The 15,216-nt window shown below is 42.8% G+C and overlaps 1 protein-coding gene across 20 annotated transcripts in view; it reads left to right on the forward strand.

The window, feature by feature from the left end:
* MAP2 (microtubule associated protein 2) overlaps positions 1-15,216 on the forward strand; it is a 99,194-nt gene that overhangs the window by 39,393 nt on the left and 44,585 nt on the right. For 3 of the 20 annotated variants that reach the window (XM_077829665.1, XM_077829670.1, XM_077829672.1), the window contains exons 4-6: positions 10,335-14,192; positions 14,437-14,643; positions 15,028-15,162. The exons of 4 other annotated variants lie outside the window; for them this stretch is intronic. In XM_077829665.1, the coding sequence (XP_077685791.1) occupies positions 10,335-14,192; positions 14,437-14,643; positions 15,028-15,162 (4,200 nt within the window). Of the gene's footprint in view, positions 1-7,535; positions 7,782-10,334; positions 14,193-14,436; positions 14,644-15,027; positions 15,163-15,216 lie in introns of all 20 variants that reach the window. 13 more of the 20 variants (XM_077829669.1, XM_077829671.1, XM_077829673.1 and 10 more) reach the window with 11 other exon arrangements.

The raw sequence follows: 15,216 nt of genomic DNA on the forward strand, positions 1-15,216 counted from the left end.
TTTTATTTGTCAATAATTAAATGCGGAGGCCGAAGCATAGCAGGGGGCAACACGGACCACTGGCTGCACAGAGGTGGGAGACCACCCTGCAGCCCCTGCCCAGGCTATGGTGAGGCTGCACCTGACCCTGACATAGCGCAAGGGCCGGGCCTGCCCCAGAAACACCCCAGGGTCCTGCCTGCTCCCCAATGCCAGGCGCAATAGGTGTGCGTGGGAAGGCTCAGCAAGGCAGGATCCAAGTGAAGAGGGAGCTTAGTGTGGGGGAATCCAGGTGTGGGTTGAGAGGGTTCTGTGTGGGGCAATCTGTCTGCAGGCAGCTCAATGTGGAGTCTGGGTGCAGGGGGGATCTGGATGCACAGGGTCTCACTGGGGAAGTTCTGGGTAAAGGGGCAATGGGATGCTGCTGGGGGTCCAGGTGAAGGTGGTTGGGGCTCAGCAGGAGAGATCTGCATGTGGGGGATGGAGTTTGGTGGGGGGGTCTGGGTGTGGGGTCTCAGTGGGAGGGTCTGGGTGCTGAGGGAGTGGGGCTTGCTGGGGTGGGTGGGAGTCCAGGTGTAGCTGGTTGGGGCTCAGAGGGGTGGTCCAGGTGCAGTGGGTATGGGGCTCATAAGGGTGGGGGTTCGAGTACAGGGGTCTCAGCATGGGGTGGGGGTCCAGATGCACTGGGGTGGGGCTCAGCATGGGGGGTCTGGGTGCAGGGGAGCTCTGGATGGAGGGGAGAGGTGCAGCAGTGTGGGGGTTTGGGTATGGGAGGCTTTGTGGGGTGTTCTGGGTGTGGGGGATTGAGGCTCAGTGTGCGGGTCTGGGTATGAGGGGGTCTGGATGCATGGGGGTTGGGTGAGTGGGGTAACAGCTCCCAGTACAGTGATCCCTCCCCCCGCAGCTGAGGAGTGATGGGGGCAGGAAGCATGGGAGGGGAGTGCGGAGCTTCCTGCAGCCAGCAGAGGTTTGTGGGGGTGAGTCTGACCTGCAGGGGAAGAGGAAGTCCTGTCCTCCCCCGCCTCCAGCCCAGTGGGGAGTAGCAGCTGAGCCTGGCACAGGGGAGGAACCACTAGCTGTGGAGTCCCTAGCCCTGTCCCCCACTCCTCTATGGTGATTTACCTCTCCACCGGCTGCTCCGGGTGCCTGAAATGACACGCCCGCACTCTGGGGAGGGGTGCATGGCCGCTTTTGCAGCTTCTCTTTGCTTCCCAGTCAGTCATTTTTCTGTGGGGAAGCAAAGAAGTCTGCAGGGGACATGAATTCTGTAGCATGCAGTGGAACAGAATTCCCCCAGCAGTTGCATGTGCTGTCTCCAAAGCACATCAAGGAACGCATCTGCTGTTTGGTAGCATTCACTAGCAAACTGAGTCAGGAGGCAATTTTTATTCTCACGGCTTAGCTGGGATACCTTAATCAGTCCAGGATTTTTTTAAGTGCACGTCATATGAGATCAGTAGCTTGTTGCCAAATGGGGGAAGGAGGGCATACAACACAAACAAACTTTAAATACTGTCGCATTTTATCTGCAAAAATTATCTGCATGCATTGTCTTGTTGGTCAAGATCCAGATTGTCCTTGGTCAAAACATCATATTTTCCTCCTTACCCTATTGTTTACCTCTTCCTGGCTACATTCTCCAAGAGTAACCTTCCTAGGGCAAGATTATACAACCCTTCCTCACATCACTGAGCCCTCACTTACGTGAGCAGACCCACCAAAGTCAATGCGGCTAATGCTGCATAAGTGTTCGCCCAATGTGACTGAAAGCTGCAGTCTGGCCTTTATATCTAACTTTTCTGTCCGCACTTATTCATCTCCATAAAAAGGGAGTGATATACCGTAAATGGAAGGACATAGCTTTTTCGTGATTACAGGGACTGGTAAATTAATACGCTGCAGCCGAAAGTGGAATAATAACTGAGATAGATATCTTGGGGTGGGTCACGACTCATGCGCATTCCTCTCTCAGATTTGCTTTTCTTACTTCAGGGGTTCGCTCAGGTTAGGTGTCGTTGCCAGAATTAGCACTCTGCAGCCACGGTGGTATTGCTTTCGACATTGGGGTGCTCAGGTACACAGATCTGGAAACTTTTAAGTGGCTTGATTAACTTCTTCATTATTGAGGCGAGGTGGGGGCTGGGTTCAGGACTCTATATCAAAGAAGGAGAAGAAAAAGAAATTATTTTGCGACTTTCATGCTGGCAGAAAATCCAACAGGTAATCTGTAGTTACAGATACGGACTGAAGAGTATATCCTATGAATAAAGTGGTCAACAAGTCACTAGCTATCACACTCAGAGGATGGTCAACCCAAGACTTAATTTCTAGTCGTCAGAAAATGAACATTTTAGTTCTTCGTGAGTTCATTCATGTTCAGTGTGCACCACAAACTATGCACCTGTTCCATTTAATAGGTTGGATAGTTGGCTATTTTTTATTGCAGCTGTGTTATTTCGTTAACCTATGTTACTAGAAACTGCATGGAACCTCCTCTTGCTATCAGTAGCTGAGCTAAGCTGATACAATACACTCTAACTTTTCAGTGGGAGATAAATAAAGCCTTCATTACAGTGCACTGGAAAACTCCCAGCGGAGAGCCAGGTAGGCTATAAGAACATGGCAAAGCAATATATAGGGCAGGAATGGACCCTAAAAGAAACTGCTGAAAAGCAGCTGTACGTGGGAGGATTTTAGCACAGAAATGATAGCCACCAGCTTAAAACAACTTTCTTTCTTTAGGTTAAAGTGTCATTCCTGGATGTGTAGCTGAAAGGAGTTGCAGAGGGTTAAAAAACAAAAAACAGCGTCTGCCAAAGTACAGTAAATTGATTTTTTTTTAAATGAAAATAGCTTTTTAGATTTTATACTTTCAAAAGTTTCAGCTATTTTTGAAGGGATTATACAGCTCAGTCCTGAGATGCACCAGGGCTACCTTCTACCCTCTAGCGATGTTTGTAACCTCCATTGACTTCAATACGAGTTGTGAATTTTGGATTGAGTGCAGCATATTGCCCTTCTATAACTGAGTGATTTTGAATTTCTTGATATGTTTGATGCTTGGGTACTGTTATTATAGGCACTAAGAGAGACAGGAAATAAATACATAAACAATACCTTAAATAAATCTAAACCTCATGTCTTCCATTGCTTAGCATGGCTGGTTTCATCCACTCCATGGTATGACATAGTACAGTGGTTTTCAACCTGTGATCCACAGACTGCTGGGGGCTCACAGACAATGTCCAAGATTTCCAAAGGGGTCCGCACCTCCATTCAATTTTTTTAAGGGTCCTCAGATGAAAAAAGGTTAAAAACCACTGACATAGCAGCTTGATGTGTCTGTGAATGTGTCCATCCTGTCTTGTCTTATCTTTGTCTGTCCAGTTCTCCCTGCAGTTTCTTCCTGTGTGTGTCTGTTTGTAGATGAAGGGGCTGAGGAAAAGGTGGGACCTCTACACAGCTGCCCATGCTATAGGTCCGCTGCCAGCGGGGAGAGGCGTAAACACCTAGCACCCTCCATTTCAGTGTCTGTGCCTGTTGATGACCCATGCAATTCAGACGAGGAGTACTATGAGCACCCTTTGTTCAGCTCAGAGTGGACTGATTCTAATACACTCCCCAGTGCTACAGCGCAGAGTGCAGAGGCCTTGTTAGGCCGCAATGAAGGTGAACCAGGCATGGTCCCTCTTTGTTCTTTCTCCTTTCCATCCTGCTACATGATATTCATCACATTATTGTGCCTCAAGTAACTTGTTTCTGTGGGAGAGAGCCTTTTGGATTTTTTTTTTCACATGGAGGTGACGTCTCTCTGGAACCCACACACCCCAAGGGGAGTCTTCAGCATTAGAGGCAAATGCAGCACTGCTATAAATGGACCCAAGTCCATGGTGGCCAACAGAGATGCAGCCACTTTCACAGGAGTTGAATTTAGTCCATAATTTGTAGTAAAATGGCCTTGATTATTGCAGTGAAAGGAGCAGCTAATTTTAAAAAAGTATAAATTGTTCCTTCTCCTTTTGTGAGAGGATCACTACCAGAGAAAGTGTGGAAAGTAGGCTATCATTTGATACCTGAGTTAAGCCAGTTGTTAATGCTACCGAAAAAAACAACACCCATCCACTGGGACAGCAGTAGAAAATGACTGATCACCTTTGATTCATCAGGTAGGGCAAAGGAGGCCAGATTCATCCTTAGTGTACCTCCATTGACTTCACAGGGATTAACTTGACCTACGGTGTCTTTACCAATATTCCACGTGTCCAGCTGACAATGTGTTTATCTGGTCATCAACAAGATGGCATGTAAGATGGACATTTACGAAAGTTCGTTGCAATCATTCTGTATCCCATCTCTTATTAGGTTGAGCCCCTCACTGAGTAAAATTAGCTGTATTATTTTATCAAGAGGGTTGAAGAAGGGTGGAATTAATTTTTTGGAGTCAGTTCCTACTCCAGATAGTGAAAAGGGTGTTGGCTTCTTAGCCAAGACCAAATAGACAATGTCACACTCAACACTGTTGTGCTAAATTAGCCTGGGACTTAAACTGAATCTGAAGAATGGTGACATTCTACAGAGGTTTAAGTCACAGAAGAATAGCCCTGAATATCTGTAATTGTTCAGTGAAACATATGAGAAGAACTGAGGAGATCATGTCAGTGACGACCTTACCACATCGGAGAATTTAGCTTGATATTGAAGAGTGTATTGAATATTATAATATTATTGGATCAGATAGGTAAATCTATTTCCTAGAAAGGGGGGAAATAAATAGAAAAGTCAAGTGTTTTAATATATTTTTAGGTGGAACTAGTACTTGACTTTTGTGTGTGTGTGGTTATTTACATCTGAAAATACAGATGCTTGTCCATTCAAGTAGAACATCTTTTTTTCTGCAGATATAGACACACCCAGTAGTGCAGCTGTATTAAGATTGTATAAATGTTTCCATTATAAACCTCATGTTTTGGAGATTGTAACCCAGTAGTAAAATTTTGCTCCGTAGTAAAGCAAAAATCTGTGGTCTTGGTGGAGTAGGAGTTTTTCCCCCAATGTAAAAACATATGAGAAGATATTTCATGTAACTTTTGTTTTGGTAGTGTTTCTTTTTTAATTGTGTACTCAAAATAATATTGGTATGATGGGCTGTAATAATACTGAAAGAGCCATTATGATCTATAATATTGACAGTTATTTATAACATTTAGCTAATTATACTTTCTTTGGACCAAATTGTTCACTTTGTTCCACCTATTCTGCAGCCATGTTATTTGTGTGATAGCATTGAAGTTACGTTACATAAAAATGAGGTTGAGAATTGGATCCTTTGCATTTTTGATCTAAAATTTTAAAAAGAGAGATAAATGCAAAAGAAAACAAAGCAAAAAAGAGTTTAGTAAAGTATTTTAGCAAGGAAATAAAGATTTTGTAGTTGAACATTGTCATTAACTTGCCCTTAATGTGCCAATATATTACACTTTTATGTTAGATAACACACACCTATGCTTAAAGATCCCTGCAACACCTCGACACCATGATCTGGTGAAAGACACAGTTACAGTTAAAAGAAAAGGAGTACTTGTGGCACCTTAGAGACTAACCAATTTATTTGAGCATAAGCTTTCATGAGCTACAGCTCACTTCATCGGATGCATACCGTGGAAAGTGTAGAAGATCTTATTATATACACACAAAGCATGAAAAAATACCTCCTCCCACCCCACTCTCCTAGGCTATTACCAGCAGGAGAGTGAGTTTGTGTGTGGGGGGTGTGTGAGAAAACGTGGATTTGTGCTGGAAATGGCCCAACTTGATTATCATACGCATTGTAAGGAGAGTGATCACTTTAGATAAGCTATTACCAGCAGGAGAGTGGGGTGGGAGGAGGTATTTTTTCATGCTTTGTGTGTATATAATAAGATCTTCTACACTTTCCATGGTATGCATCCGATGAAGTGAGCTGTAGCTCACGAAAGCTTATGCTCAGATAAATTGGTTAGTCTCTAAGGTGCCACAAGTACTCCTTTTCTTTTTGCGAATACAGACTAACACGGCTGTTACTCTGAAACCTGACAGTTACAGTTCTAATTCCGAATCTTCTGACTTCTGTTAATTTGAGATGAATTACATAACTAATTTCATTTTTATATTTTAATTAATAATGCTGTATTTTGGATAACTATTTTCTCCTCACAGGCTAATGAACACATTCCTTCTTGTGATTTATAAAGGCATAAAATTTAGTTCTTTTTCCCAAACTAGCCTCAGGAGAAAAATCACTTCTTTACAGAGAGGTTTAGCATCAGTAAAACAGGGCCAGATACAATCATTGTTGTTCAGGTTCAATAGCACCTTACTTCAACCTGTCTCAGTGAGGGACTTAAGCATGGGCCTAACTTTAAGGCACACAAGTACTCCTGTTGACTTCAATGGGACTACTAAGCATGTTCTTAAGAAACTTGCCGAACTGAGGCCTGAATAATCCCAGTTGCTATCATTGGGAGTACTCATGGGTAAGGTCAAGATTTTGGTACAGGGATTTGTATTAAAATTCACGGGCAGGATGTGGGCAATAAACAATAAATCACGGAAGCCCCGGGCCCCGACACCCGAGGTTGACAGCTGTTGCCCCAGTGCTGTGGGGGGCTGACAGCTGTTGCCCTGCTGCTGAGCGGGGCTGATTGCCCAAGCCCCGCTGCTCCAGGAGGGCTGACTGCCCGAGCTGCGGCCCACTGCTGTGGAGGGCTGACTGCCTGAGCAGGGGGCTGAAGCTGAAGGCAGAATTTACAGAGGTCTGTTAAAGTCACAGAATCCGTGACTTCAGTGGCAAAATCGTATCCTTTTATCATGGGGTAAGGTACTATTCAACCTGAGTATGAATGCCAGAGTCTGGCCCATAATGAACAGTTCATTAATCATTCTTCAGCCTTCTTCTGCTGTGGCAAGAGAAGAACCAAAAATATGCTTAATATTAATATAATTATATTAGCACCACACCAAATTGGGTGCCTTATAGTAGGTTAACTTACTAGGCAGTTAGCGCTCAATTTCCTCAAGGTCAGTGAGAGGAGTTACTTCCTGCATTGGAGAAAACAGCACATTTATCAAAAATTTCACTGCACTTTGTGAGTACGTGGATTCATCAGACTTTTCACGGCCATCTATCACCCAGCACCATCTCCATTTCCAATGAGTATTCAGGATGTCTGATCTACAGTCATTTCCGTGTTGGAAGGGCAGGTCTGTAAAACACTTTCAGCTCTCATTTTACAACCTAAACATGCTTCTCAAGGAGGCAAACAATACTGTTATGCCTTACGCATTGCCATGCAAAACGCAATTTGGCAACCAGAAAATAATACATCCTTTTTCGTTCTAAGGCAAACTCACTCTCCTCCCCCTCCCCCCTTCCCCCAGCACTTGAAATGGGATGGAAGCTGACACGGCCTTGAGGTTGGCTATCTAGCCCACCTATAGAGCTGAAAGTGTTACTGTAAGAACAGTCCTACTGAACTTTGTACTTTGTGTTGATGTCACCTCCTTTTCCATCCCCCAAGAAGAAGAAACAGTAGAGAGTCGAATGGCTGAGGAAGAGAAACCAGCAGCTCTTCCTGGAAAGGAGCTGGGGAAAGACAGTGGGCCTGCTGAGCCTTCAGAGCAGACAGCGGGCCGGCTGGATTCTGGTTCGGAGGCCAAAGTGTATCATGAAGACAGCGTGCCAACCGTGGCACCCAGCGGGAAGAGCATAACAGTTACCGAGGAGGTGCCACTGAAGGCAAAAATACCTTCCTTGGCTGAGGAAGGTGTGTCCTCCTTCGGATTGCATGTGTTTGCTGCAAATGAGTTCTTCTCCTGCTTTCTCCAGTGCTTTCCACGGCTGCTCCATTTCCTCCTCTTCTCGTTTATTATTATTATTGTTCTTGTTATTATGCTTGACGAGTATGTATGGGGTAACCCGATTTGCATAGATGCTGTATAACAAATGGTTTCCCACCACTGTCGCTGATTCCTGATTTTTTTTTTTTTTTACTTTGCCACAATACAATGTGCTTTGCAGCTAAGCTGATACCGCCACGTCAGCCTTTCCCCCCCATCTCAGATGTGTTTGCCAGTCACATTGCTAATCTATGTATGTACATTTTTTTCTTTTTGGTGCAGAGATCCATCTGGTTTTCTTTTATAAAAAAAAAAAAGAAGAAGAAAAAGGGGGAGATTTATTGACTTAGAATATGACATAAAGAGGCTTAAACTGTAGAAATATTTTTGCTTGCTGTGTGCAGTATTATTATTTATTTATGCTTCCGTGCATTCTGGTTTCGTTTCCGTAAGGCTATTGCTTCTTATGTCATATCCTCACCATTCATTGCAATCAGCTCCCCCCCCCCCTTCCTTTCCCGCCTTGACCGTCGCCAAAACTTTGAGTTTTCATTTATTTTAGGCTTATTACAAGTTTATGGCCCAACCGGCTCAGGTACAATTCCCATCGATCCCAGTGGGATTTTTGCCTTTGTAATGAAGTGTGGAATTGGGCACTTAGGGTAAAACCCTAAAATGCTTTGGCAAAACTATCGATAATTTTGATCAAACTGAAATCAATAGTTTTGCTTGAGTAAGAAGTAAGTCTTCAGGTTTTGTCCTTTTGACAGTATTTCTCATCAGTTGTTTCAGGGGGAACCATAGACTGCATTAAGAAAAGGAGGACTTGTGGCACCTTAGAGACTAACAAATTTATTTGAGCATAAGCTTTCGTGAGCTACAGCTCACTTCATCGGATAAATCCTGCATTGCGTATGAGGTGGTGATGAGCCATACGCTTCCTAATTAAGAGATTTTGGGTGTTGGAGGCTTGTGTTTACAAAAAAGCTTGTCCCAGTAATTTTATTTGGCCCAGTTGAGCCAAGTGAAATTCCTTTGGTATTGTGTCTGCTAATATCATGTAGTGTGTGCATCAGCATTACCAGCAGAGGTACAGTGCTATAGGTGAAGAAAGTCTCAGTGAAACCACAGTGAAATCAGCTAATGGGCATTGCGTTTGCACATTATATGTGTGGCAAATAATCACCACCGTCACCAAAACACCACAAAAACTTTAAAAATGGAGAGGAGGAAGAAGTATGACAGTTGTGGATGTTTTTACTTGCTACCTACAATGTTTAGAAGGGTGGTTAATATTTTAAGCTAAAGATAACCTATCTAAATATTTTAAATAATGATGAACACATTAATTCAAATTGCTTTAAAAATAATAAAGGGCCCAGACCTGTGTGCCATAGTCACATGGTTTCATTGGCTTCAACTGGAGAACTTCTGTGAGTAAGGAGATCCAAATTTGTTTGCCCGAGATTTGTTGCAGTACATTCTGGAAACATGCATAATTTTATAGACTAGACAATGTTATAACACATTCTGGCATAGATTTCATTATCCTTGTCTCATAATGCACTAGGGAAAGATCAATCTATTGACTACTAATAAATCATCCATAAATTTTTATATATTAAAATGTTACCAAAGAATATTAACTATGCTAAGAATATAGCAGTAACAGATGTCAGAGTAACATTTTGATTAATTTTAAAATAATCCAGGGCCTTATTTTTCAGTGATGCTGAACACCCATGGTTTCCACTGACTTCATTTGGAGCTGTGAGTGCTCTGCATTTCTGAAAGCAAGGCCTTGCAACTTTGGAAATACAAACAGGTTCACATCCCGTGCATGTTGCATGAGGTCAGTTTCATGAGAATAACCTGCTTTCTGCTTTTTTGCTAAAAAGCAAATGTAAAAGATCAGTGATATTAGTCAGTGAGCGCCCTTGTTCTACACTTAGCCCATGTACTGTGCATTTTAATATTTCCCTTGATTAAGCTAGATACACAAAAACTCGTAATTTAAAAAGAGATGTAGTATTATATAAATGCATAGATTGTGTATTTCAAGCACATATACAAGGATACTGTTACTTGGCCAAATCTTGCAGACATTTACCAAAACAAAATTTTTATTGACTTCAGAGTCTAGCAAAGCACTGAAATATTAATTGGGGGATATTACGATTTTACTGTTACAAGTAATGAGTATGAAGAAATCACATGAAACAAAGGGGTATATTTCTCATTTCAGTGGAGACAGATTTATATGTGTAACTCATATCATCATTAATGCACTTATAAAACCTTCTTCATCGAGAGGAGAGTGCAACACTTTAAAACAAATTTCTAACTGAATAGCATTGCTGCATGTTTGCATATTTTCCCCTCTCCCTTCCATTAATCATACCAAGATATTGATGTAAGCTAAATGACTGCCTATAAGTGTTTTAAATAATTTGTCATAAAACCCAACCAAACTACTTCAGATTTACTTACAGCCTCGAAGATGGAAATCCGTGACCAGGAGGGCACAGGCCCTTTCACAGCTGAGCCATTAGACACAAAGGAACGTGAGTCAGAGAAAGACAGTAAGACTGGTGAGCAATCTAAACATGATGCCTTAGTTCCACAGCCAGCAAAAACTGAGACTCTAGATAAAAAGGAGGCACGGGGCAAAGAAGAAGAGAAAATGCATACAACTGTGTCGGGACAGACTTTGGATGCAGATCTGCAAAAGAAAGGGGAAGTAAGTTTTGCAGACCCAGGTGCTGATTCAACTGCAGAGCCTCTTGTATCTCAAGGACACAGGGACTTGTCAGCTGACCTGCCGAAGGAGAGTAAAACAGATGGAAGGAGTACAGATACCCAGATACCATCTAGCCAAGCTATACCCCTGAAATATAAAGATGACTTTACAGACAGCCAGAAGAGTAATCTTGCTCTTTTGCCTTCAGAATCTAGAATTGACATGTCTGGTGCTGCCAAAAGTGAACCTCCTTCAGAAACTCCAATGACTGTCCCACAGAAATCACAACTTGAAGACAGTTGCAAAACAAAACAAGAGTCCACCGACAAAGAGATTGCCAAAGATCTTTCAAAAGATGAAAAGATCCACAAAGACAAAACAGAAAAGCCAAAGGGAGGAGAAGTCTCAGCAATGGCTGCAGATGCCCCCAAACCAACTACAGAGGAAAGACCCATCCAGAAAATTTCTACTTGGGGGGAAGAAAAGGACATGACAAGGGACGAGAGTGATGAGGAGGAAAGATCTAGCTTCCTGGATTGGCAGCCCTCCAAAGTATTAGATGATAGTAAACTTTATGCAGAGCAGGAAGATAAAATAGTTGTTCCAGACAAAGCAGTTGTTAGTGAAGCTAAAAAGTCATCTGATGGTCTCAAAGCAGAAGAAGAGACTGATCTAACTGGGGTCTCAGCAGTATTAGATGCCAAAAAAGAAGAGCAGCAGAGCACAGAGACCCCCACTGGCAAGTTAAGCCATGAATCATTTCCTGAGAAACCAAAAGAACCTATAGATACAGCTCAGTTATCTAAAACAACAGAAAAAGCTCCTGATGCACCAAGGTTAACAAGTGAAAAGAGCCCATCTCATGAACTTCGTCAAGACAGAGCTGTTGAAAAGGATGCTAAGGAGGATACATTCCATATCTCAGATTCAGCTACTCATGAAATACAGGTAGAGGAGGATAGGTCAGGAATGTCAAAGTATTTTGAAACATCTGCTTTGAAAGAGGAAGCAACAAAAAGTGACATACAGCAGCAAGGCAGTGATTACTATGAACTTAGTGACACTAAGGAAAGTGCATATGAACTTTATCATGCAGATCCTCTAATATCTAAAAAGGAAGACAAGAAATTACAGCCAGAAACAGATCAACCGTCCGGTGTCCCTGCTCATGAAATAGGATATAGTACTCTTGCTCAGAGTTTTCCATCAGATAAGTCTGAGGAACCTAGCTCTCCACAGGAAAGGATGTTCACTATTGATCCCAAAGTGTATGGGGATAAGAGACAGATCCATAGTAAAAATAAAGATGATTTGACTCTAAGCAGGAGCTTAGGACTTGGGGGAAGATCTGCAATAGAACAAAGGAGTATGTCAATTAACCTGCCAATGTCCTGTCTAGATTCTATAGCACTAGGATTCAGCTTTGGCCGTGCTCAGGATCTCTCTCCCCTCGCTTCAGATATTCTAACAAACACTAGTGGGAGCATGGATGAAGGTGATGATTACTTCCCAGCAACCACCCCAGCATTAGAGAGAGCCCCCTGTTTCCCAATAGATAGCACAGAGGAAGACGAAAACATTGAGGAGGAAAAAGCAATGGAAGAAGAAAATATTCAGGTTGAATCCTTGTGTGAGTCGCCCTTCCTGACTAAAGATTATTACAAAAATGGGGCTGTAATGGCCCCTGATTTGCCTGAAATGTTAGACCTAGCAGGCACAAGGTCTAGATTAGCTTCTGTGAGTGCTGATACAGAGGTGGCACGAAGAAAATCTGTTCCTTCTGATGCTGTTGTAGAAGACAGTGGTGCGTCCCTGCCTCCTTTGACTGATGAAAACCACATAACACTAAAAGCTGAAAGTCAGCTAGAAGACTTAGGCTACTGTGTTTTCAATAAGTACACAGTCCCACTACCTTCGCCAGTCCAGGACAGCGAGACCTTAACCGGTGAAATCTGCCCCTTTTATGAAGGCAGGGATGAAAAAATGCAAAGAGGACTGGCAGCTGACCTCTCTTTGATAGAAGTGAAGTTGGCAGCAGCTGAAAAGTCTAAAGAAGAATTCAGCGGTGGAAAAGACCTGAGTCCAAACATCTCCAGTGACCCAACCGTTCTGGAAAGGGAGTTCGAGCAGGAGAAAAAAGGTTCTGATAAGCTAGATACTGTGCTGGAAAAAAGTGAGGAACAAGTTGATTCCAAAGAAATCTATTCCCTTGAAGATACAAAACATGAGAAAAAAAGGCCTGATGCAATTTTAGAAATGAAAGAAGAAGGTACGGTTGATAAACTTCATGTAGCTGGGCCAGAGAGTGACACTGCCTATGACAAAGCATTAACAAAAGAGGTAACAGAAGAAAAAGATCTTGTTTCTTTACTGACTCAGAAGCAGGAAAAGTCTCTTAGCATGGTTCCAAAGGTATCTGAGATAGAAACACCACACAGGCCAGACTACGATGCTATAAAACACGAGATGGATGTTGCTGCCAGGAAAGCTGACCAAGAATACCAGACTCAGCTACACACTGAGGTCAGTGAGTTTGCTGCTGCTGGTTCAAAGCAGGACACAGATTCTGTAAAAAAAGCAGAGCTTGAAGCCCGAGAAGCTCAGCAGCAGCAAAAGGACTTGGCCTCTTTGCCCAAAGAACCCAAGGAGGCCGATGTTCTTTCAGCAACTGAGCCTAGTCAAATGAAGGACAGCACCAAACTGTCTGAGTCTGAAATTAAGGAGAAAGTGCCTAAGCCTGATCTGGTGCATCAGGAAGCAGTAGATAAAGAAGAATCTTACGAGTCTAGCGGAGAACATGATCAAATCCAAGAAGACTTAAGTGGAGAATCTTTGAAACCTGATGACGGCAAAACAGAACCTCAGAAACCACCTGTATCAGAAGAAGAGATTACATCACAATTGCCAAGGGAAGAGCCTTCCATCGAGCTTGCCATTTCAAAAGCTGATTCTGTGCAAGAAGACACAGCCGACATCCAAATGGAGAGCATACCACAGCCTAAAGACGAAATTAAAGAGCCAACTCCAGACATAGCTGTGAGACCTGCAGAAACCACAGAGCAGCTACTGTGTGATTTAACATCTGAGTCTTTAAAAGGCAAAGAGCATGAAGAAAAAGAAGGAGAAGAAAAAGAAGAAGATGATAAGCATCGACTCATGGCAGACATGCACCAAGAAATAGAGTTGGAAGCACCTGCTGGAAAAGAGGTGCCGACGGAGGCTGGCCCAGAAGAAGTGCCTGAACTGAAAGGAGTTATTGAGTCTGTTGTGACAATTGAGGACGACTTCATCACAGTGGTGCAGACAACTGTGGATGAGGGCGAATCTGCCTCTCACAGTGTGCGCTTTGCTGCCGCACAGCAGGAAGAAATGGAAAGAAGGGACTCCCTGCCTGAAGAGGAAGTGGAAATGGAGATGGAGGAACCCGCTGACATCCAGGCAGAGCCCAAAGAGGGCTCGCCAGAAGCTCCTGCTTCACCCGAAAAGGAGGAGATCCTGCTAACCGATTACAAGACAGAGACATATGATGATTACAAAGATGAAACTACCATCGATGACTCCGTCATGGACACAGACAGCCTGTGGGCGGATACTCAAGGTGTGCATTATCCTTTTTTTAAAAAATGTTTTTGCTTCCCAACAAACCGTAACGATTAAAAAGCAAAATAATAATAATAATAAATAATAATAATTTCTGCACATTTCAGAAATGTTATAAAATAATCTGTCCTTTATTTTAAATGATCTGCTGTGTTTTCAAATTTCTTGCCCCTCCACCAAAGCATTGTTAACATTTGTTACTAATTTTCTGTTTGTTGTTATAATTTGCTCTGACCCTACAGATGATGATAGGAGCATCATGACAGAACAGTTAGAGACTGTTCCTAAAGAGGAGAAAGCAGAGAGAGAATTGCGAAGATCATCTCTCGATAAGCATAAAAAAGAGAAACCTTTTAAAACTGGGAGAGGCAGGATTTCTACTCCTGAAAGAAAAATAGCTAAAAAGGAACCTAGCACACTCTCCAGAGATGAAGTGAGAAGGAAAAAAGGTTCATTTAACACTCACTATTACCATATTTTTGCTGTTGTACAGTACTGCCAGGTTACTCTGTTGTAGAAGTTGAATGTTGTGATAGTACTAACTAATACTATTTAATCAGACATTGTACAATTACGTCAAAACAAGGTGCTAGGCTCACCCCTCTGCTACTCCAGCTTTATGCCCATATGGCAGACAAGGCAACACATCTGGGATTAATGCATCACTCCTTCGCCTCTGCAAACTAATGAATTCATTAGTTCAGTCCGGTGCAACCTAAAGCATCAAACTGGAGGAACAGAGCAGTGGGTCTGGCCCATGGTTGATTTGTTGTCATGTAAAACTGTTTGGGCTTTTTTCCTGATTGTGTGCTTTTGTGTTTTCTTGTCCATAGCAGTGTATAAGAAAGCTGAACTTGCTAAAAAATCTGAAGTTCAGGCCCACTCTCCCTCCAGGAAAATCATTTTAAAACCTGCTATCAAATATACTAGACCAACTCATCTCTCCTGTGTTAAACGGAAGCAGACAGGTGACTGTGCTGTGTTCAGTTATGCAATGTGGCTGGCAAACATAGACACTTTAT

This window comes from Eretmochelys imbricata, chromosome 11 (assembly GCF_965152235.1).
Source record: "Eretmochelys imbricata isolate rEreImb1 chromosome 11, rEreImb1.hap1, whole genome shotgun sequence".
In the NCBI taxonomy this organism is placed as follows: Eukaryota; Metazoa; Chordata; order Testudines; family Cheloniidae; genus Eretmochelys; species Eretmochelys imbricata.